This window comes from Ranitomeya variabilis, chromosome 7 (assembly GCF_051348905.1).
Source record: "Ranitomeya variabilis isolate aRanVar5 chromosome 7, aRanVar5.hap1, whole genome shotgun sequence".
NCBI lineage: Eukaryota > Metazoa > Chordata > Amphibia > Anura > Dendrobatidae > Ranitomeya > Ranitomeya variabilis.
Genome location: NC_135238.1, coordinates 249,457,599 through 249,479,584, shown reverse-complemented (window position 1 = coordinate 249,479,584; position 21,986 = coordinate 249,457,599). Strand labels below are relative to the sequence as shown.

The 21,986-nt window shown below is 44.5% G+C and overlaps 1 protein-coding gene across 8 annotated transcripts in view; it reads right to left on the bottom strand.

Annotated features, from left to right (window-relative positions):
* Nucleotides 1-21,986, bottom strand: part of DPP10 (dipeptidyl peptidase like 10) — a 652,879-nt gene that overhangs the window by 256,529 nt on the left and 374,364 nt on the right. For all 8 annotated transcript variants that reach the window (XR_013217894.1, XM_077273449.1, XM_077273443.1 and 5 more), the window contains 2 exons: nucleotides 1,615-1,706; nucleotides 1,295-1,342 (listed from right to left, as the gene is read on the bottom strand). Coding sequence is in view for 7 of the 8 variants with exons in the window: in XM_077273449.1 (XP_077129564.1) it covers nucleotides 1,295-1,342; nucleotides 1,615-1,706 (140 nt within the window). In the remaining variant the exon portion in view is untranslated. The remainder of the gene's footprint in view (nucleotides 1-1,294; nucleotides 1,343-1,614; nucleotides 1,707-21,986) is intronic.

Sequence of the window (21,986 nt, the reverse complement as noted above, 5' to 3'; positions counted from 1 at the left end):
TGTATTACAGCAAGGATTTATTATGTCACTGGATTTTAACCATTAATAAAGAATCTCTTTTATTGGAGCTGGAGCACCTTCTGTTTCTACTTTGTAATTATCCCTCGTCTGGATCCGAGACGAAGCTCCGTGCGCCTGCAAGGATCGGTGAGCTGGCCATGGCTTTTTAGCCATCATCTTATTTTGTTTTTGTATACAATTATAAAATAACATGGATTAAAACAGAAAGTAACACTTACATGTGCTCACATCATCTCAGGCAAAACCATTCTGGTAGGCGGAGCCAAATATCCCAATTCATGAGATAGTCTTTCTATAGTGAGATCCCAGGCAAAAACTGAAGGTTGGGTGAAGCGCAGAGACTTATACCTGTCGGCTGTGACATCACTAAAAAGGCTGGTTTCCCTGGACCCTCCCCTTTCCTCAGACTACAACTTTTAACAGCAATTCTTACAATTCTCCTATCTTCGCTGGAGAACATGTCGGAATCAAAACACACACCTCATCCATCTTGTATTAAAATTGGCTTTCTATTGGTACCAAATTCATCATAGTTGTTCCACACAGTTCCAGAGAAATCCACACTTTGTACTCGATGTGATTAGTGGTCTTGCGCTTACAGTGTTTAACAGATTCTACCGAAGGAAGTTAGCAATATGTACTTATTATTTTCCTAGCCCAAATTGGTGGCCCATTATCTTACTATATTAGAACAAAGAACCTCCCGTCTTAATAGAGATATCAGACCAGTTTCAGCTGGAGGGATATTTGTGCATCTGCAAGCGCAAAAAAATTCTTGTGGGGGGCCATGAGGGATATGGGATCCACATACACACATCTCTGCCAGCAGAAACACAGAGAGAAGGGGGGGGGGGGGTCAAAGCCCACAGTGTTGTGCTATCAGGGAAAACTAATAATCATATTACATTTTATACATTATCGTGACACCCATCACTCCACACACAGGTCACCCCTAAAATAATACCCATCACTCACACACAGGTCACCCATACAGTAATACCCATCACTCCACACACAGGTCACCCGTACAGTAATGCACAACACCCCACACACAGGTCACCCCTACAGTAATACCGATCACCCCCCACACAGGTCACCCGTACAGTAACACCCATCACCCACACACAGGTCACACCTACAGAAACACCCCTCACCCTCACACACAGGACACCTCTACAGTAATACCCATCACCCCCACACACAGGACACCTCTACAGTAATACCCATCACTCCATACACAGCTCACCCGTACAGTAGTAACATTGAAGGTCACCTGTAAAGCTGTCGTCCCCGGGACGAGTCTTCTGTGCTGAGGAAATATCTGTGAGAGAGGAGACCATGTAAAGCAACTACAGCCCCCAGCAAAATGTAAGGAGAATGCATCTAACAGAACGAAAAATTAAAGAGTGGGAAAATCAATGCATCTGATGGATGATGGAGACGACCTCTACAATTGACTGTGTATAATGGATGATGGAGACGATCTCTACACGTGACTGTGTAAGATGGAGACGACCTCTACACATGACTGTGTATGATGGATGATGGAGATGACCTCTACACGTGACTGTGGATGATGGGGGTGATACTCACAGCTTCTCGGACGGCTCATCATACGCCAGGATCCTGATGACCTCCCAGCTACCTGACGTCAGGTGTCGGATATTCACTCGGTCAGTCTTTACCTGTGAACACGAGGGACAAATTCTCAGCATGAGGCACGATGTGGTGACTGGTGCATGACTGCTGCCCACCTGGTAAAGGTGTATTGTGTGTGGCCACTCTCCTACAAGCGCCGTGCGTGTCCACTCTCCTGCGAGAACCATAAGTGAACACTCGTGGAAGCAAGGTGCGTGGCCACTCTCCTGGCAGAGCCGTGTCTGGCCAATCCCCTTCAAACGCTCTGCGTGGCCACTCTCCTGCTAGAGCAGTGCATGGCCACTCTCCTGCAAGCACCCTGCGTGGCCACTCTCCTGTGAACGCCGTGTGTGGCCACTCTCCTGCGAGCACCGTGCCTGGCAACTCTCCTGCGAGCACCGTGCGTGGCAACTCTCCTGCAAGCACCCTGCGTGGCCACTCTCCTGCGAACGCCGTGCGTGGCCACTCTCCTGCAATCACCGTGCGTGGCCACTCTCCTGCATTCACCGTGCGTGGCCACTCTCCTGCAATCACCGTGCGTGGCCACTCTCCTGCAATCACCGTGCGTGGCCACTCTCCTGCAATCACCGTGCGTGGCCACTCTCCTGCAATCACCATGCGTGGCCACTCTCCTGCAATCACCGTGCGTGGCCACTCTCCTGCAATCACCGTGCGTGGCCACTCTCCTGCAATCACCGTGCGTGGCCACTCTCCTGCATTCACCGTGCGTGGCCACTCTCCTGCAATCACCGTGCGTGGCCACTCTCCTGCAATCACCGTGCGTGGCCACTCTCCTGCAATCACCGTGCGTGGCCACTCTCCTGCAATCACCGTGCGTGGCCACTCTCCTGCAATCACCGTGCGTGGCCACTCTCCTGCAATCACCGTGCGTGGCCACTCTCATGCCAGCGCCAACTCTCCTGTGAGCCAGTGAACAGACGACCCTTAAAACTATAACCAAAAAGAAATGACCTAGTCACAAATGGCGCTTCCAAAATAACATACGGTACTACCTACAAATAAACTGTAGCATATGCCAAGTAAAAATTCAAAAAATGTTTTTATTTAACAAATATTAACACACAACTGTTTAAAAAGATTCTGTGGATGAATACACAGATATGGACCTGGGAACACAGGAATCACTATACCCATGCCATAAGCATATTAAAACATGGATAAATATCCAGAGCATACAAAGAATTTGTTCTCTCTAGGGTTCCCCAGAAAGGGCTACCTTCTATATGGAGCAAAGCTTTCTTGAGTGTTAATCAATGTTATATAATTCCAGATAGTTCACTTTGGACTCATATGTCAGTCACATTTGGTATTCAGTATAACATTCCTAAAGCACAGACACAAATAAGGAGAGGAGTTTCCATACAGCTCTATGTAGATGCCCATATAGCTTATGGCTCTATGGAAAAACCTTTGTGGCTCCTCACAGCCAAGTTGTCTACATATATATTTATAAGATGGCTGCTATCTCTCTATCCAAAGACAATCAATAACATTAAAGTGCATAGTGCCAATGTTCAATATTAGTGCAATACATATGGGCACAATACATACGGGCAGCACGGTGGCTCAGTGGTTAGCACTGCAGTCTTGCAGCGCTGGAGTCCTGGGTTCTAGGATTTTGGATGTTCTCTCCGTGTTTGCGTGGGTTTCCTCCCACATTTCAAAGACATACTGATAGGGAATTTAGATTGTGAGCCCCATTGGGGACAGCGATGATAATGTGTGCAAACTGTAAAGCGTATATATGTAGACAACTTGGCTGTGAGGAGCCACAAAGGTTTTTATATATATACACTGAATACCAAATGTGACTGACATATGAGTCCAAAGTGAACTATCTGGAATTATATAACATTGATTAACACTCAAGAAAGCTTTGCTCCATATCGAAGGTAGCCCTTTCTGAGGAACCCTAGAGAGAACAAATTCTTTGTATGCTCTGGATATTTATCCATGTTTTAATATGCTCATGGCATGGGTATAGTGATTCCTGTGTTCCCAGGTCCATATCTGTGTATTCATCCACGGAAACTTTTTAAACAGTTGTGTGTTAATACAAATAAATAAAAACATTTTTTGAGTTTTTACTTGGCATATGCTACAGTTTATTTGTAGGTAGTTCACCCTTAAAACTAATTTTATTTCTATCAAGTTAAAAATACACCAAAACAGAAAAGCCCCTGTGCGCAGTGAGTGGCTATACTATGTCTGGCCAAAGCTGTTATACGCGGAGAATCAGCAATATAGGCTATGCCGACATACAGCATCCATTAAATTGGTCCAGAAGCAGAAAATGATATCTATAGCTCCTATTTTTGCATGTCAATTGGACAATACACATATAGACGGGTAACGTCCCTTTTTGAAGAAGCTCAGGCGAAACGTTATCGTCGGGGTAGGAGTGCGCGGCACACAGGAATGAAGCAGCAGTCACCAATCTGCCGGTCTCTGAGGGTTTTTCTGTTATCTGGGTTGTTGTAGACCGGTTTAGTAAGGTAGCTATATGTAATATTTGCGCTAAGGACACCTATATGAAGCCATAAATAGTTAATAGTAATGCTAGGACATGTCATAAGCAAGGTTCTTCGTTAAAGACTAGGATTAATAAGCGCAAATATTACATATAGCTTTCTTTGACTAACCACTTCTGGGACGATTGGGAGTGATCTCGTTCATATATTTGCTGCTTATTCACCTGGAGCAACTAAGCAGCGCCGTATGGTTCATTTTTAGACATATTTATTACGGTTTAGTAAGATGTGTCATCTGGTCCCGTTCAATAAACTACCCTTCGCCAAGACTCTAGCTAAGGCGTTTTTGAAAGAGATTGTCAGGCTCCATGGGGTTCCCATGGACATTGTTTCCGATAGGGGACCACAGTTTATGGATCGCTTTTGGCGTGCTTTTTGCGACAGATTAAAGGTTAATTTGTCATTTTCGTCAGGTTATCATCCAGAGTCCAATGGACAGACCGAAAGGAAGAACCAGGACGTCGAGCAGTTTTTGAGATGTTTTGTAGCAGACAATCAGGAGATGTGGTCGGAATATGTACTACTAGCTGAGTTTGCTCTTAATAATCATACATCTTCCTCGGCTGGGTGTTCTCATTTTTTTGCTGTACAGGGAGACATCCATCTTTTGGCCCGTTTTCTAAGATTGGGGCGGCAGTGCCTGAGGAGGGGAGTTTTTCTGGAAATTTGGAAAGGGTTTGGACCAATGTATGCCATAATTTGAAAGAGGCGAACAGGAGGTCCAAGAAATATTTTGACAAGGGAGGCGTTGTTTGCAGTTGGGGACATGGTCTGGTTGTCCCCTAGAAATCTGCGTTTGAAGATGCCTTCTAAAAAACTGGGGCCCAAGTTTCTAAGACCCTTCAAAGTGGTTGAGGTTGTCAACTCGGCAGTGGTGAGATTGGACATCCCCTCGTCCTGGAGAATTCAGTTTTTCACGTATCTTTACTGAAGAGAGTTGACACACTAGATAAGGAGCCTATGCCGACTGTTCCTCCAATTGATGAGGACGACGAGTTTGAGATTTCACGCATTCTAGATTCCAGGAGGCACAGAGGAAGTTTGCAGTATCTCGTGTCCTGGAAGGGTTTCAGTCCTGAGGATAATTCCTGGGTGAAAGCTGAGGACGTCTCGGCCTCCAGGCTGATTAAGGCTTTTCACAGGAGATTTCCGAATAAGGCTCGGCTAAGAGGATCAGGAAGATCCTCGTAAAAGGGGAGGTACTGTTAGAATCAATTTCGTTTGGACCATCCGCCATCTTGTTGTGGTTTTCAGGCTGCTGGTCTTTTTCCTCTGGTGCTGGGTTTGTCCTAGGTCAGGTGATTGCATCACCCTTTATTACCCAGCATCTGCCTCCCAGTCCTTGCTGGACAACAGTGTTAATCCGCTAGTGTTCTGGCTTAGTGCCTTGTTAGCTTTCTGTGTTTGATATTGAGCAGTTTTGGCATCTCTAGTTCTGCCAGTTTTGTTTTTGGTTTTCCATAGGTTTCTGCAGCTTCCTCTATTTTCCCACTAGGAGGTGACCTATTTTTGTTCCCAGTCCCCAGATCGTTCAGGGACACCCTTCCCCCTTACCTCTAGGTCTTCGTTTGAGTTTAGCCTAGGAAATGTCGGTGGGAGGGCCAAATATTCCTTCTCTATCGTTGCGTAGGCCACCTGCCTCGGCAGGAGCGTCCGGCTCAAGAACAAAATGGGGTGCTCTTGGCCTGTAGTTTCGACCTGGTCAAGTCCATAGTCACTGGCGTCAGTCTAAACCACAAACAACGGTGTAAAGTTAGCTGCCTGCAGGATCGGTAAGCTGGAAAGGGCGGTCTTCAGTGCCCAGAAGGCTATCTCACAGTTGTTTGTCCAATCAACTGCGGAGGGCAACTTCTTAGTGAGGTCCATCAGAGGCTTCGCCAGGCTACTATAGTGAGGGATGAACCTCCTATAGTACCTAGCGGTGCCCAGAAAGGATATCACCTGTTTCTTGGTCATGGGGGTGGGCTAGGATGCAATGGCATTCCCCTTCCTGGGCTTTGGCTTTAGAGCCCCCTCTGTGTCCCAGGTAGTGGACCTCACTCATACCCAGATGGCACTTTTCCAGCTTGATGATCAAGACTGCCCGGCAGACCAGCCCAAGCACCTGTGCCAGATGCTCTAAATAATCCTCCCAGGTGGGACTGAAGATGTTAATGTCGTCCAGGTACACGGCCACGTACCCTTCAAGTCCCTTGAGCAGTGTGTTAACCATCTGCTGAAAAGTGGCAGGGGCATTCTTCATGCCGAATGACATCCCTGTGGACTAGTACAGCTCGAAGGGGGTGACAAAGGCAGAGTGTTCCCATGACTCGCGGGTCAGGGGAATCTGCCAACATACCCCAGGCTCCGATACATGATGGTCAGGTCCTTGGACTCAGCCAACTGATTGAGCAGGTCATCGATGCGCGGCACTGGGTATGCATTGGTGACCATGACAGTGTTGAGCCCCATGTAGTCCACACAAAACTGGGTTCTGCAATCCCTCTTTCGGATGAGGAGTACAGGCGAAGCCCAAATGCTGATGGGTGGTTGATCCCCAGATTCAGCATCTCGTCAATGGTCCTGGCGCATGTGCTGCTGTACCGGAACGTAGACCGGATATGCTGAACACCAGATTGGAGGGGTTGATATACAGTGTCAACGTGATGGATCGCTGACTTTGTACTTCATGGCTTGTTGGTGCAAAAATCCCAGAAGGGGTCTAGGGTTGCCCACAGAAGGGACCACTAGTTCAACAAGAGCTGGTTGCAAACCTCCACATCCTCGATGGACATAACCACCCTAGCCTGGGCAAGAATATCCAGCAGGGTCTCTGCCTCTTCCTGTTTTGGCAGGTTGCATATGGGGAGAAGGCCTTCTGCTCATGATGTGCCTTCATCATGTTTACAGAGAAGGCCTTCCGCCTTTCCTGGACTTGGTCATAGGAATTTAGCTGCTGGTGCACAAGGTACAGACCTTCCCAGGCCTCCTGAAGCTTGTCCTGTGTATGGGGACCAGTACCTACACCTTTTGACCCACCTGCTAGGTCCACCTTTTGACCCACCTGATAGGTCCTCTCACAAGCATTGTGGTTTTACCATCGCTTCTGATTGGCCTGGACTTGCATCATATTATCATGCACCAGATGCACCAAAGCCTGCCTCTTGTCACGGAAGCGCACGATGTACTCGAGGACCGACACTCCAGGTGTAGCTAAGTCTCCTTCTCAGACCTCTTTCACCAGAGCCAGGGTCTCCCGCACACGTCATCTGTCCAGGAGCTCGAAGTGGGAGAACCCCATCGAGGACTGTGGAACCTCAGAGTAGACAAATAGCAGGTGTGGGAGGAACCACTCCCAGTAGCACCCATGGGAGTTGATCAACATCTTAAGCATCTGCTTCAGGGTGCCATTTAACAGTTTGCACAGACCCTTGGTCTGTGGGTGGTACGGGCAGGTTACCAGATGTTACATCTTTATCTGCTTACAGAGGGACATGAAGTGGGTCCCCTGGTTGGTGAGCATTTCCTGGGGAACACCCATTCGGGAGAAAATCTCCAGTTAGGTGGTAGCCACCTTGTCGGCCCGAATGGAAAACAAGGCTATTGCTTCCTGGTACAGGGTGGCATAGTCTACTACAGTCTGTATGAAGCATTTCCTGGAGCTGCTGGGAGTGGCCATCGCGCCAACCAAATCTACAGCTACCATCTTGAAAGGCTCTGCAATGATGGGTAGAGTTACCAGTGGGGCTTTGGGGAACCACCTCGTCTTCCCCACCCTCTGACAGGTGTCGCACACGGCAGTAGGCACCGACATCAGCCCCCATCCTTGGGCAGTAGAAATGCTGGGCTAGCTTGGCCTTGGCCTTAATGATCCCTAAATGTCCAACAATCAGAATTTTGAGCACAATCTGCAATATCTCCGCCTTGAACGGATAGGGTACCACTAATTGCTGGTCCCTAGACCACGCTTTCGTTGAACCTTGCTGGAAGGTTACCCGTTTCCAGCCATCCTTGGTCCCAGACCACCCGCTTGAGGTCTGAATCCGAGAGAGGCTATGCCGCCTGCATCTCAAAAGCTTTCAGGCTGTCGTCGTTTTCCAATGCCGCCTGAAACCCCTGACTGGACTTGGCCACAATAGACAAGACTGCCACAACTTCTGTCAGCTTCCCGGGACTTGTCTCCTAGGCTAGTCTGACCCGGCAGCCACATGGTCGGAAGGAGGATCCAAGAGGGGGCCCTGGCTCTACCACTGCATTTGACAGCAGCCACGGCTGCTGCAACCGCAGATAGTGCCTGCTTCTCCTCTGCTTCCGACCAAGTAGTAGGTCCCGACTGACAAACCTGGCACTCTGAAGTTCCGGTTGTGGGGGAAACCTGTAACAAAATGAGACTATGATCATGGCTGAAGGTTGTCAAGGGACCTCCCACCACCCCCACTAACACACAAAATAGTTTATGGTTTCTGGGACAGTGAGGGGCCCTTCTGACACTGGGGACACATGGCTTTCAAGTGTCCTGAATGTCTGCCGAGATACATTACACCTGGTGCCACCACACAACGCAAAGGGGCATACATTATACCTTGTGCCGAGGTATATATATGTTCCCACCAGGGACTGGTGGTATACACTGTGTTCCAAATTATTATGCAAATTGGATTTAGGTGTCATAAAAATTTAATTGTTTTGTTTTTCAAATAAACTCGTGGATGGTATTGTGTCTCAGGGCTCAATGGATCATTGAAATCAATCTTAAATACATGTGATAATTAGTTTTCCAGGTGATTCTAATTTAAGGAAAACTACTTAAAAATGATGTTCCACATTATTAAGCAGGCAACAGGTTTCAAGCAATATGGGAAATAAAAAGAATCTCTCTGCTGCTGAAAAGCATTAAATAGTGCAATGCCTTGGACAAGGTATGGAAACATTAGATATTTTACGAAAACTTAAGAGTGATCCTTTTGCTGTGAAGAGCTTTGTGACTGAAACAGAGCACAGACAGAATTCATGCAGATAAAGGTATAATGAGGAAGGTTTCTGCCAAACAAATTCATTGGATTAAGAAAGCAGCTGCCAAAATACCATTACAAAGCAGCAAACAGTTATTTGAAGCTGCTGGTTGCCTCTGGAGTCCCTCGAACCTCAAGGTGTAGGATCCTTCAAAGGCTTGCTGTGGTGCATAAACCTACTATTCGGCCACTCCTAAACAGTGTTCACAAGCGGAAACGGTTGTAGTGGCCCCAGACATACATGAAGACTAATTTTCAAACAGTCTTGTTTACTGATGAGTATCGAGCAACCCTGGATGGTCCAGATGGATGGAGTAGTGGATGGTTGGTGGATGGCCACCATGTCCCAACAAGGCTGCAACATCAGCAAGAAGGTGGAGAAATCATGTTTTGTGCCGGAATCATGGGGAAAGAGTTGGTAGGGCCCTTTAAGGTTCCTGAAGGTGTGAAAATGACCTCTGCAAAGTATATAGAGTTTCTGACTGACAACTTTCTTCCATGGTATAAAAAGCAGAACCGTGCCTTCAGGAGCAACATCATCTTCATGCTGACAATGCCCCATCTCATGCTGCAAAGAATCCCTCTGAGTCATTGGCTATTATGGGCATAAAAGGAGATAAACTCATGGTGTGGCCACCATCTTCCCCTGACCTCAACCCTATAGAGAACCTTTGGAGTATCATCAAGCAAAAGATCTAGGAGGGTGGGAGGCCGTTCACATCAAAACAGCAGCTCTGGGAGGGAAGAAATACAAGCAGAAACTCTCCAAAAACTCACAAGTTCAATGGAGGCAAGAATTGTGAAGGAGACATCAAAGAAGGGTCCTATGTTAACATGTAACTTGGCCTGTTAGGATGTTTTAGAGTTAAATGGCTTTTTTTGTTCAGTGTATGTGACCTCCTAATGCTGCAAATTCCCCAAATGAAACTTTACAGTTCTTTATATCAAATGTTTAGAAATTCTACTGTGCCTAATAATTTGGAGCAGTGCATTGCGAGTTTTTATTCATTTTGGAGATTATACTGTTATCATTGGGAGGTTTCTTCAATAAAATTCGATGTATACTCTAACGGGTGATGACTTTTATTAGACTGACTGACCATTTAGGAAAATCAGAGAAAAATGTTTGGAACATGGTATATATCCATCCCGTCACATGACATGCCGCAATATTCAACATAAATTAGAGCAGCTGAACTCATTTTCTTATACTCTGTCAATACCCTTATTGGTCAGCAGGGTAAGGGGGCACCAGAGAGCTGCAAGTTTCTACTAAGTTCATGACAGCATACATTACACCTAGTACCATTACACAGCACAAAGGGGAACACATTACAGGGTGCTGCCACTGACTTTCTTCTTAAAGACGGTTGTATCCACTTCTTTGATGAGTGAATTGCCGGACAAGAAAATGTCCAGGAAAGGTGTCTCCTTACAGGCGAATAACAGTGAATTTCAGATTGAGATTATTAGAATTTATGGAGGCTGAAAAATGATCTACTGTAAGTGGTCTCCTCGCCTGACTACAACCAGATCATCCAGATACCTGCCAAACCATCTAAGATCATGGAAAAAAGGGTTACTAGAAAATATGAGAGTTTCTTCATATAACATATAGCTAAAGACGGGGAGAATCTCCAGCCCATCGGGCACCCAGAAGCTGGAGAAACTGCTTGGAGTCAAACATAAAAAGATTGTGGCCTAGTAAATACTGACGACCCATAATGATACACACGTGGTCAAAATTTTGACCTAAATCCTATTGAACATCTTTGGAAAGAGCTGAAACATACCGTCTGGAAATGGCAATCTTCAAACACGAGACAACTGGAGCAGTTTGCTCTTGAGGAGTGGGCAAAATACCTGTCGAGAGGAGCAGAAGTCTCATTGCCAGTTACAAGAATCGTTTGATTGCAGTGATTGCCTCAAAAGGCTGTGCAATAAAATTAAGTTAAGGGTCCCATCATTTCTGTCCAGGCCGATTTCATGAGTTTTAGTTTTTTTAACTCTGTGGAAGCATGGTGGAAAAGCAATGTCTGACTTTCATTTGTTCATTCTCATAGATTTTTTATTTAGTATTACTTTTGTCAGATTCGAGATATTTCTGTCACCACTGTGGGTTTTTCTGTCATTAAACGAACCCACAATTTTGACCATGTGTGTAAATTCCTTTACATTAACAGAATAGTTGCTGTACTTGTCCAAATGGTGTCTAATGGCTGAAACAGCTAGATTGTGAAGGATGGTAAAGGTTCACTGCTTCGAAGGTAATGAACCAGGAGTAGTCCAACCATGTAAAACGTCCTTCACATAACCAGGGATCCTGATCACTAGTGGTTGGAGAGTCTCATCCAGCCATTGGCTTAAGTTCTCGTTTATGGAATCGATACCCGAAATAATGGGGCGGGGGGGGGGGGGGGGAGGTGGAAAAACCCCTTTATGGTTTTTGGGAAGACCATGGAAAATGGGTATCATGGGATGGTCAGGTAGTAACCATCTTTGGATTTTACTGTCTATGACACCCAAAGTGACATCCTCCCCCAAAAGCTTAGAAAGGTCATGTTTGAAGGAGTCGGTAGGATTAGAAAAAAGGGGTTTGTAGGTGGTACAGTCACCCAATATGTCATATGCTAATTTCATATATAATACTGTATCTAATATGGTGATACAACCCCCCTTGTCGGTTTGTCTTATGGTCAGACCAGAATTAGCCTGCACATCAGCAGCAGCCTGGAGTTCAGCAGTACTGGTGTAGCTGAAATGATGGCCGAGTCTGGACCGAGCATAGAGCGACTTTAGATCTCTTTTGACAAGTGTCTGAAATAAATACAAGGAGGAGACCCTTAATTGTAAAGGATAATATGATAAGATCTTATGGATTATCCGAATGGCCTTGTCCATAACAAAATCAGAGGTCTCATCCATGTTCTGGAGTGACCTTAACCCATAACGACCGCTGATACGCCTTTACACAGTGGCAGTTCAGAGTACTTATTCCTCAGCGCCGCTTTTTAATAGCACTGAGAAATAAGTGCATAGCGCCCCCCAAGCGTTGGAAGTTCTCCGGGGTCTTGGATACCGGGGGTAGCGGAGACCCCGGAGAACATGATTCTGGTTAGTTTTTACTGACCCCAGTGTTGCGATTACCGTTATTAATGGAATAACGGTGACCACAAAAAAAGTGAGATTTCCCATTTAATTTCTCTCTCTTTTGATATGATCTAGCACCTCAGTGGTGAGAGAAAGTGGTCCCCCGAGCCCCCCACCCCCGGCACCTCCTGTGTCCCTGGACCCTCCTGCATCCCCCAGTCCTCTCCCCAGGCCGTCGACGTCTTCTTCCGGGAAGAAAATGGTGGGCAGCCGCCGAGATCTGCCGGCTGGCACCTAGCAACAATAGATTTCTCATATTGGTTCATTTTGATCACTGTGATAGACCCTATCACAGTGATCAAAATAAAAAAAATAGTAAATCAAACGCCCCTTTATCACCTCCTTAGTTACGTAAAAATAATAAAATAAAATAAATATTTTTTTCTATTTTTCCGTTAGGGTTAGGATTATGGTTGGGGTTATAGTTGGGGTTATAGCTAGGGTTAGGGTTGGGCTAGGGTTAAGGTTATGGTTGGGCTTATAGTTGGGGTTATAACTAGGTTTGGGCTAGGTTTACAGTTAGGGTTGTGTTTTGGAGTTAGGGTTGTGGTGTTGGGGTTAGGATTATGGTGTTGGGTTAGGATTGTGGTGTTGGGGTTATGGTTAGGGTTGGGATTAGGGTTGGGGTTAAGGCTGTGTTAGGTTTGGAGTTAGAATTGGGGGGTTTCCACTGTTTGGGTACATCGGGGGGTCTCCAAACACGACATGGCGCCACCATTGATTCCAGTCAATTTTGTGTTCAAAACGTGTAAACGGTGATCCCTCCCTTCCGAGCCCTACCATGCGCCCAAACAGTGGCTTTCCCACATACGGGGTATCCGTGTACTCAGGAAAATTGCACAACAAATTTTGTCCATTTTCTCCTGTTACCCTTGTAAAAATAAAAAAGTTTGGTTCCAAAGTAAATTTTTTATGAAAAAAGTAAAATGTTCATTTTTTTAATTCCATATTGCTTTAGTTCTCGTGAAGCACCTGAATGGTTAATACCCTTCTTGAATGTGGTTTTGAGCACCTTGGGGGGGGGGGTGCAGTTTTTAGAATGGTGTCACTTTTGGGTATTTTCTATCATATTGACCCCCAAACTCACTTCAAATGAGAGGTGGTCCCTAAAAAATGGTTTTGTAAATTTTGTTGGAAAAATGAGAAATCGCTGGTCAACTTTTAACCCTTATAACGTCCTAAAAAAAACTGTTTCCAAAATTGTGCTGATGTAAAGTAAACTTGTTATTTATTTACTATTTTGTGTGATATGACGCTCTGATTTAAGGGTACAAAAACTAAAAGTTTGAAAATTGCAAAATTTCCATTTTTAGTCATATTGAAGAAATTTTACCACTAACATGAAGAACAATATGTCACAAAAAACAATCTCAGAATCAGTGGGATCTATTGAAGCTCCAGAGTTATAACTTCATAGAGTGACCGTGAACAGAATTGTAAAAATTGGCTTGGTCATTAAGTCCCAAATTGGATCTGTCACTAAGGGGTTAAGGTGAGTAAAGCATTGTGTTCTTACAAAGAAAAAGCAGTGATGTCAACTGGAGGAGTCAGAGAATTAGGACGATCATGGACGGTTGTTGGAGGCTTATTGGATATTGCGCCTAGATACGACATTGCTGGGAGAATTAATTATACAAACGATTTATTCCATATTTATTGACTCTATTAACCATTCAATGTCTGGTCCTCATTTGTTTTGTGCTACAGCGGCTACAATTAATGAATCAATTATTTCTCTTTGCTCTGATTGGTGCTTGTTCCTTATTTACACCTGTCTGTATGTTCTCACTATACCCTATGACTAAAGGCGCACCGTTGCGCCAGAAACGCTTGGTTTTTATTGTTTCATTTTTAATGTCCAAATAAACTTTTTTCATTTTAACTGGTTGGTGTCCTGGAAACATATCCTTTCCTTTTCCTAGCTTGCTTGTCAGTTCATACTCGGAAATCAATGTTGTGACAGTAAGCAGAGGAAGACGTGCTGAATGGATCTTCTGTAAACCTAAGGCCAGAAAGGAGATGGCTAAAGGTAAATGTAAAGCAATCATCCTATTCATCTCATCTGTATCTAAAGGTCTCAATCCATTGTTCTCCTACCTTAGGCCCATTGTGTGGATAGGAATAGTAGACCCAGGGCAGCCGTCACCACAAGGGTCTCACATGCAGTCCCAGGTGATGGGCTTATGGAATATGCTTCATTCTTTGAGCTAAAAGCAAATGTTTAAGGGGGAGGTAGAAAAAGAAGCCTCATGTTTTAGTCAGGCAGTTGGGAGAGTGATTACGAAGGGAGAGCCATCCTGGAGCACAGGGATGGATGGTCTATGCTGATCCATCCTTGGGGATAAGTTGCTGGCTGGAGGGGTATCCATGAGCTACGGTTGTGATATCCATCATCTGGAAGAACATAGGCGGTGACTGCACACTATACCGGCTATAGATACCAAAAGCTGTGGGCCAACCAAGTGGGAGACAGTGGGTATCGCCTGGTACGGGGCCAGTGGAACTACCGATCACAGATTGGGAACTTGTGGACTGGGTATTTTGCCCATCTTCCTGGATTTGTTGTACAACCATGGACGGAAGGAATAAAAAATAGTTGCATCATTAACCTGCCGAGGTGATTATTACAACCCACAACCTCAGATCTTCACAGCACAATCGGAGTTCCCCCACTGACATGGAGAGGTAAGAGTGGGCAGGTGCCCCATTGGACTTGGGCACAGGGACAGCAGGCACCGTGTTTGTCTTAATCCCTCTCTAGCTTGCAAGTCTCTTGGCCTCTGGAGTCCTGTTGTTGGAGTATTTGTTAGCAAGTGTTGGTCTTGCAGAGGCCCCATTTGGCTTCCTGTCATGGAGATGTGGCACCCCAGGAGTTCAGGTACCACAGTGGTGCTGCCTTCCTCTCGGGGAGGGTAGTGCCATGCATGGAGACAGGAGGGATCCCTTTGGCAGGTAAGCTGTACACGCAACACATTCTAACTCCAGGCCAGAAGGGGGAGCTCAAAACCCTGTTTGAGGGGAACTTCCCTGATATCCATCCTGGTCTGGGGGAGTCAGACAGTCAGTGTGGGACAAGAGACAGGAAAGGAGCTCTGAGGAGTGATTAGGAGCTTAAGGAGGCTGTGATTGGGCCTCCTGTGAGCCAGAGTGCAGGAGCCAGGCACTGGGAGCCCAAGGTTGTGGATAACTGCAAGGCCCACAGTAGAACCAGAGAGCATAGGACTATACGTAAATTGCCCATACCATACCTGAGGCACAGCAGCAGTTAGAGCCTGGAGTCACCGTGTCAGAGACCCCAAGAGAACAGCTCAAGTTGCCTACCGTGCAGGTACTGTCTCAGGACAGGAGAGAGAAAGGGCTACCTTGCCAGCAAACTACAGGTAGCAAGGGACCAGAAAACCAGCGCATAGTGGAAGGCTCCCAACCTGACCTGCCAAGGGGATTTCTACTTGTTTTCAGGCTGTCTGGACCCCTTCTGCACCTGTTGCCGGTACCCTGAACTGAGGCCTGTTGCCATCAGTAAACCAGGTAAATACTGCAACCCTGTGTCCTCCGTTATTTACTGGCGTGGCAACCCAACATCCTGGCCATATACCTTGGGAGCCCTGGGGACCCCGCTTCACCTGTGGGAAGAGTCATCCTCTTGCTGCCACAACATCACCCCAGAGAACCTCTTTAAGCAGCGTTGGTACCTCTGACCGAGAACCACAGGTGGCATCACAAATAAACTTTATTCCAAAATACGCTTTAGTTTCAACAGCTTTTATTTCAAGAAAAACATCATTTAACATAGGACTCATGGATTGCAAAGTGCAAGGATCCCCTCGCAGGGGGAAATATATCCTTCATAATACGATAATTGCAAAGGTCCAGTGTATAACAATTTTAACTTAGTTAAACTCAGATTAATGGGGGGGGGGAGGAAAGAAAAAAAAAAGGGTGGGGAAGACCAGAGACTTTAAGTGTTGGCGACGAGAGATAAGGTGACGTAAATAATCAGTTTTTATAGACCAAAATTTGAGATATTGATCAATAAAAGTGTTGCTGTGTGTTATATGGCTAGAGACATTGTTCTAGAAAGATCGTCAGCATTCTTCGCTTGGGTCCAAGGATCCCATATGCTCTGGAACACATCAATAGTATCGGATTTATTAGCCTCGATTTTCTCATATAGCATTATTAGGTCAATCCGTCTCCCCACCTGGATTATCGACAATGTATTTTTTTCTTTGACCTGCTATATGGTTTCTAGTAGCCATAGTAATAAAATCAATTAGACAACTAGTTTTGTTGTTAGCATGAACTGGCCTGTCTCCTAAAAGTAGTACTGTCGGGAGAAGAGGCAATTCTTTTTTAAGAACTGGGTTAATTAACTTTATCACATTCTTCCAGAGAGATTTCACTGTTGGACATGTCCACCAGATGTGAAGTGTATCTCCCACATCAGTACATCCTCTAAAACATTCATTAGGGATTGTATGATAAATATTATGTATGGGGACATAGTGTATTCTATGAAATAATTTAAGAGAGGTCTCAGTTAATGAGGCTTGGTTGCTTCCCTTTAATATATTTTCATAACATTTAAACCTTCTTTGAGGTGTGAGTGTGATTCATAAGTCTTGCTCCCATAGTTCCACGGCCTTCAATTTCGAATCAGCTCTTGGCTGATTAAATGTGGAGTACAGATGTGATATGAGGCCATTTCCCAATGGATCATATAAACATTTTAGTTGAAAGCTTGTGGGTTTTGGGTTTGGTGCATTGGTGGACAAGGTATGCAGAAAATGAAAGATTTGTTCAAGTCTGACATTTTCAGATGTTGGGACTTGGTATTTAGTGATGAATTCTTGTTTCGACATTAATTGGAAATGGGATGTTAAACGTTGTAACCTGGTTAATTTGTTATGTTTCCACCTAGTGTGACTCTTAGAAGCCCCCCGAAGGGGACATGGGATTGTCAAACAATTCCAGAAGTGGGGACGGCTGGGATTGGAGCCTAAATTGGAATCCATAAGCTCTCCAGATACGTATTGAGTGGGATGTATATGGTGAAAGCGTATTTAAATCTTTAGGCAACGGTCCAGTGGCCCAGATAAGACTCCCCAAGGAGTATGGCGTTATACGGGAGCTTTCTATCTGTGACTAGATGGGAGCATGTTGTCCAGCAGTCACTGCTGCTAATTGAGCAATTTGAGCTGCTTTGTAATATAGAGAGAAGTTCGGTAAAGAAACTCCTCCTTGTCGTTTGTGTCTGAATAGCGTTTGTTGGGAAATGCGTGATTGTTTGTTGTTCCAAATGAAACGTAATATTTGAGAATTTATTGTTTTGAATGTCAGTGAAGGTATTGGGAATGGCAGGGAGCGGAACAAATATAAAAATGGGGTAGGGTTAGCATTTTTATTGAGTGAATAATGCCTAAAAAGGAGAGCGATGGGAAGGACCATTTTGATAAAGTTTGTGTAAACTTTTGTAGTAAAATGGTGTAATTATATTTAAATAAGGTACTTTTAGTAGGTATGAGGTTAATTCCTAAATAGGTGATGGAATGTTTTGCATGTCGAAGTTGGAAATTATGTAAAATCGAGTTTTGAACTGTAGGTGAGGTATTCAGAAACATGATTTCTGATTTATCGACATTAACTTTTAAGCCTGAGATTTCCTCAAAATGTTTGAGGGTATTTAGTAGGTTTGGCAATGCTATACAAGGGTTTGTGAGTGTTAGCAGCAGGTCATCAGCAAACAAGCTGACCTTGTATTCGTGTTCGCCCATCATTTGGCCTCTAATGTCTGGGTGTAAACGTATTGTTTGGGCTAAGGGTTCCATAACCATAGCACATAGGGCAGGAGACAGTGGGCATCCTTGTCTCGTTCCTATGTTAATGGTTATCGGCTCTGGGGGGTTTGAGGGTAATTTTAAGTAGGCTACCGGATTATTATAAAGAAGTTTGAGAGAGCTAATTAATTGCTGTGAAATTCCCATTTTGTTTAAAGGGAACCTGTCACCTGAATTTGGCGGGACCAGTTTTGGGTCATATGGGCGGGGTTTTCGGGTGTTTGATTCACCCTTTCCTTACCCGCTGGCTGCATGCTGGCAACAATATTGGATTGAAGTTCATTCTCTGTCCTCCGGAGTACACGCCTATATGCAATATTGCCTTGCGCTGGCGTGTACTCCGGAGGACAGAGAATGAACTTCAATCCAATATTGCGGCCAGCATGCAGCCAGCGGGTAACGAAAGGGTGAATCAAACACCCGAAAACCCCGCCCATATGACCCAAAACTGGTCCCGCCAAATTCAGGTGACAGGTTCCCTTTAATATATTAAACATATACGACCAGCCTACAGAGTCGAACGCCTTCTCTATATCTAAGGCTAGTAATATTAAATGGGTTTTTCATTTATTAGCAGTATGGATTACGGTAAGGTTTTTACGAATGTTGTCCGGTGCTTGTCTTGTTGGGATAAACCCTACTTGATCCTTATGGATAAGCTAGGGAGGCATTTGTTAATTCTATCTGCCATAATAGACGAAAAGATTTTAAGGTCTAAGTTTAGTAAAGATATGCGTCTATAATTTTTCGTGAGTAAGGGGTCCCTTTCTGGTTTCGGGATAACTGATATATGAGCTGTATAGAACTCCTGAGGCATTGCCCTTCCTTTCAACATGTCATTGCAATAAGTGTGAATATATTTGGATAGGATATTTGAGAATTTTTTGTAGTATAAAGCAGTTAACCCATCGGGGCCTGGTGTTTCCCAATTTTTAAAGGTTTAATAGTAGAGGTAATTTCCTCATCAGAAATAGGAGAGTGCAATGTTGTTGCAAAGTCCGAGGTCAAGGTGGGTAGGGGTATATTATTTAAAAAGTCATCTAATTTAGATGGAGAGAATTCCGTTCTATCAGTATATCTTTTTGATAATAGTTTTGGAACATTTTATAGATTTTATTTGGGTTAAAAGTTGTTTGAGAGTGTTCGTCTTTTATAGAAAAAATAGTGTTCAATTGTTCTTTATGTTTTAATTTGCGGGCAAGCATTCGGTCCATTTTATTGGAAATCCGGTAAAATGTGTCTTGAGTCCATCTGATTGCCCGTTCTGTGCGGGTGGTCAGTAAAGCATTTAATCGTAGTTTTAAATCATAGATCCGTTTAGTTAGGTACATGGAGGGAAAAGATTGGTTTGCGAATTCTGACTTATAGAGTTCATCTTCTAGGGCCAATTGTTCTTGTAATTTATCTCTTTTTTTTTTTAGAGGCAATTTTAATAAAGACACCATTATATATTTTTTGTGGGCCATCCATACATTTCCCGATGCTGTTTCGATTGTAGTATTTGAAAGAAAGAAAGATTTGAGTTCTTGTTCAACTGATTTCCTCACTTGGGGGTCCGACAGCAAAGATTCATTTAGTCTCCACCTATATAGACATGATGTAGCTTGGTCTAGGTTAAATACAGATAGAATGCAATCATGGTCTGACCATGACGAGGGGACATGTCTAGAATATAATAGAGATGGATCCAATCAATCCTAGAATATGAATGATGAATTCTAGAAAAATAAGTACATCCTCTTGTTTGACGATGGGTTTCTCTCCAAGTGTCAACCAAGTGATGAGACTGTAAAATAGTTTGAAGTATCCTTTATTCTTTCCCTGACATGTCAGATCGTTGATTGTTGGAGCTATCAAGGGTCTTATCTAAAGTTAAATTGAAGTCTCCCCCATATGATAACATCATATGTAACAGAGTGTTAAGGTACCGTTACACTAAACGACTTACCAACGATCACGACCTGCAATACGACCTGGCCGTGATCGTTGGTAAGTCGTTGTGTGGTCGCTGGGGAGCTGTCACACAGACAGCTCTCTCCAGCGACCAACGACCAGGGGAACAACTTTGGCATCGTTGAAACTGTCTTCAACGATGCCGAAGTCCCCCTGCAGCACCCAGGTAACCAGGGTAAACATCGGGTTACTAAGTGCAGGGCCGCGCTTAGTAACCCGATATTTACCCTGGTTACCATTGTAAAAGTAAAAAAAAAAAAACACTACATACTCACATTCCGATGTCTGTCACGTCCCCCGGCGTCCACAGGGTTACGCGCTGCTGCTCAGAGCTTCCTGCTCTGAATGTGTCAGCGCCCGGAGCAAAGCAGAGCACAGGGGTGACATCACAGATCGTCGTCGTTCTCGCTGCAAAGTCGCTTAGTGTGAAGGTACCTTAAGGATCTCACAATCAATTTGCAATGTCGGGGGTGCATAGCAACTAATGAGGCAGATTGGCTTTTCTTCTATGGTTCCCCACAGTATTATAAATCTGCCATCTTTATCTACTATTATATCCTCCTGTATAAATGGGAAGGAATAGTGAAGAAAAATAGCAACTTCTCTCGTTTTTTTTGTCATGCGTGGCGAAATAGAATCTTGAATAAGACTTATAAAAATATTTGGGGGATGAGGTATTTGAAAAGTGGGTTTCCTGCAAGAAAATTACATCACGGGAATTTTTTGAGTAATCAATAAAAGCGCGTTTTCTTTTTACTGGGGAATGAAATCCCCGTACGTTGTGTGATAATATCTTCTACATTTAACATGTGGAATAATCTGGTAAGTCACCTGATCTAACAATGCCTATGATGGACTGTACTACATCAGCTTCTGGTACATTGAAATGTTCGCCAACACTCGGGTAGGTAAGGGAATGGGAAAAAGACGACAAAAATGAAAAGAACATGTAAAACGGTTACAACCAATATGCGGGCTATGGTGTGCTGGTCCAAGATCAGTAATAGCCCAAAGTGGAGTGGCACATTTACTCCAGGGGCACCGCACTCTGCAAATTGGACAAATATAGAGCAGCCCAAAATTTACACATTATACAGTATATCATTTTTTTAAAGTACCAATATAACTAAATTTTGATCAATCAGCTGTCCTCCAGACCCGCCTTAGGATCTTCAGCGGGCTTGTCTTCTGTGGACAGTTTGTCTGTGAAGCTATGCCTTGTTGGGCTTGGTACGTCGAACCTCCATCCATTCTCTGCGTGGTCTTTGTCTCTGTGGTAATGCACCTGAATCGAAAACTGGGATTCCAGCCTTTTCCAAAGCTTTCCGACCTTCCTCCTGACTTTTTGGTGAATCGGTGGAGCTACCATGTGATGAGATTAATGCATGTGGGAATCCCCACCTGTACTTGATGTTTGCTTTGATTAGAGCCATTGTTGTGTCCTTCATAGCTCTTCTCCTCATCAGGGTCGCTGGGCACATGTCAGGGAATAAGGAGACAGTATCTGGGACACCTGGCAAGTTAGTTTTATTGCAGGCCGCTTTTAGTATCAAGTCTCTTGTTTCTTCATGGTGTAGGTTAAGGACGATTTCTCTTGGTGAGGCGTCTGGCTTAGGTCCTCCTACTGCTCTGTGAATCCTTGTAATCTCTAAGGTATTAGAGTCGGCTTGTGGTAGTAAAGCACTGAAGAGTTTCGAGGTGGTTTCCATTAGGTTGGTAGCATTTTCTGGTAGTCCCTTAATTCTAAGATTTCCTCGTCGTGAAACATTCTCCAGATCTTCACATTCTGGTGTCTTGTTCTTGTAGTTGTTCTCTGTCATGTTCAATAGCATCAGCGGTATCAC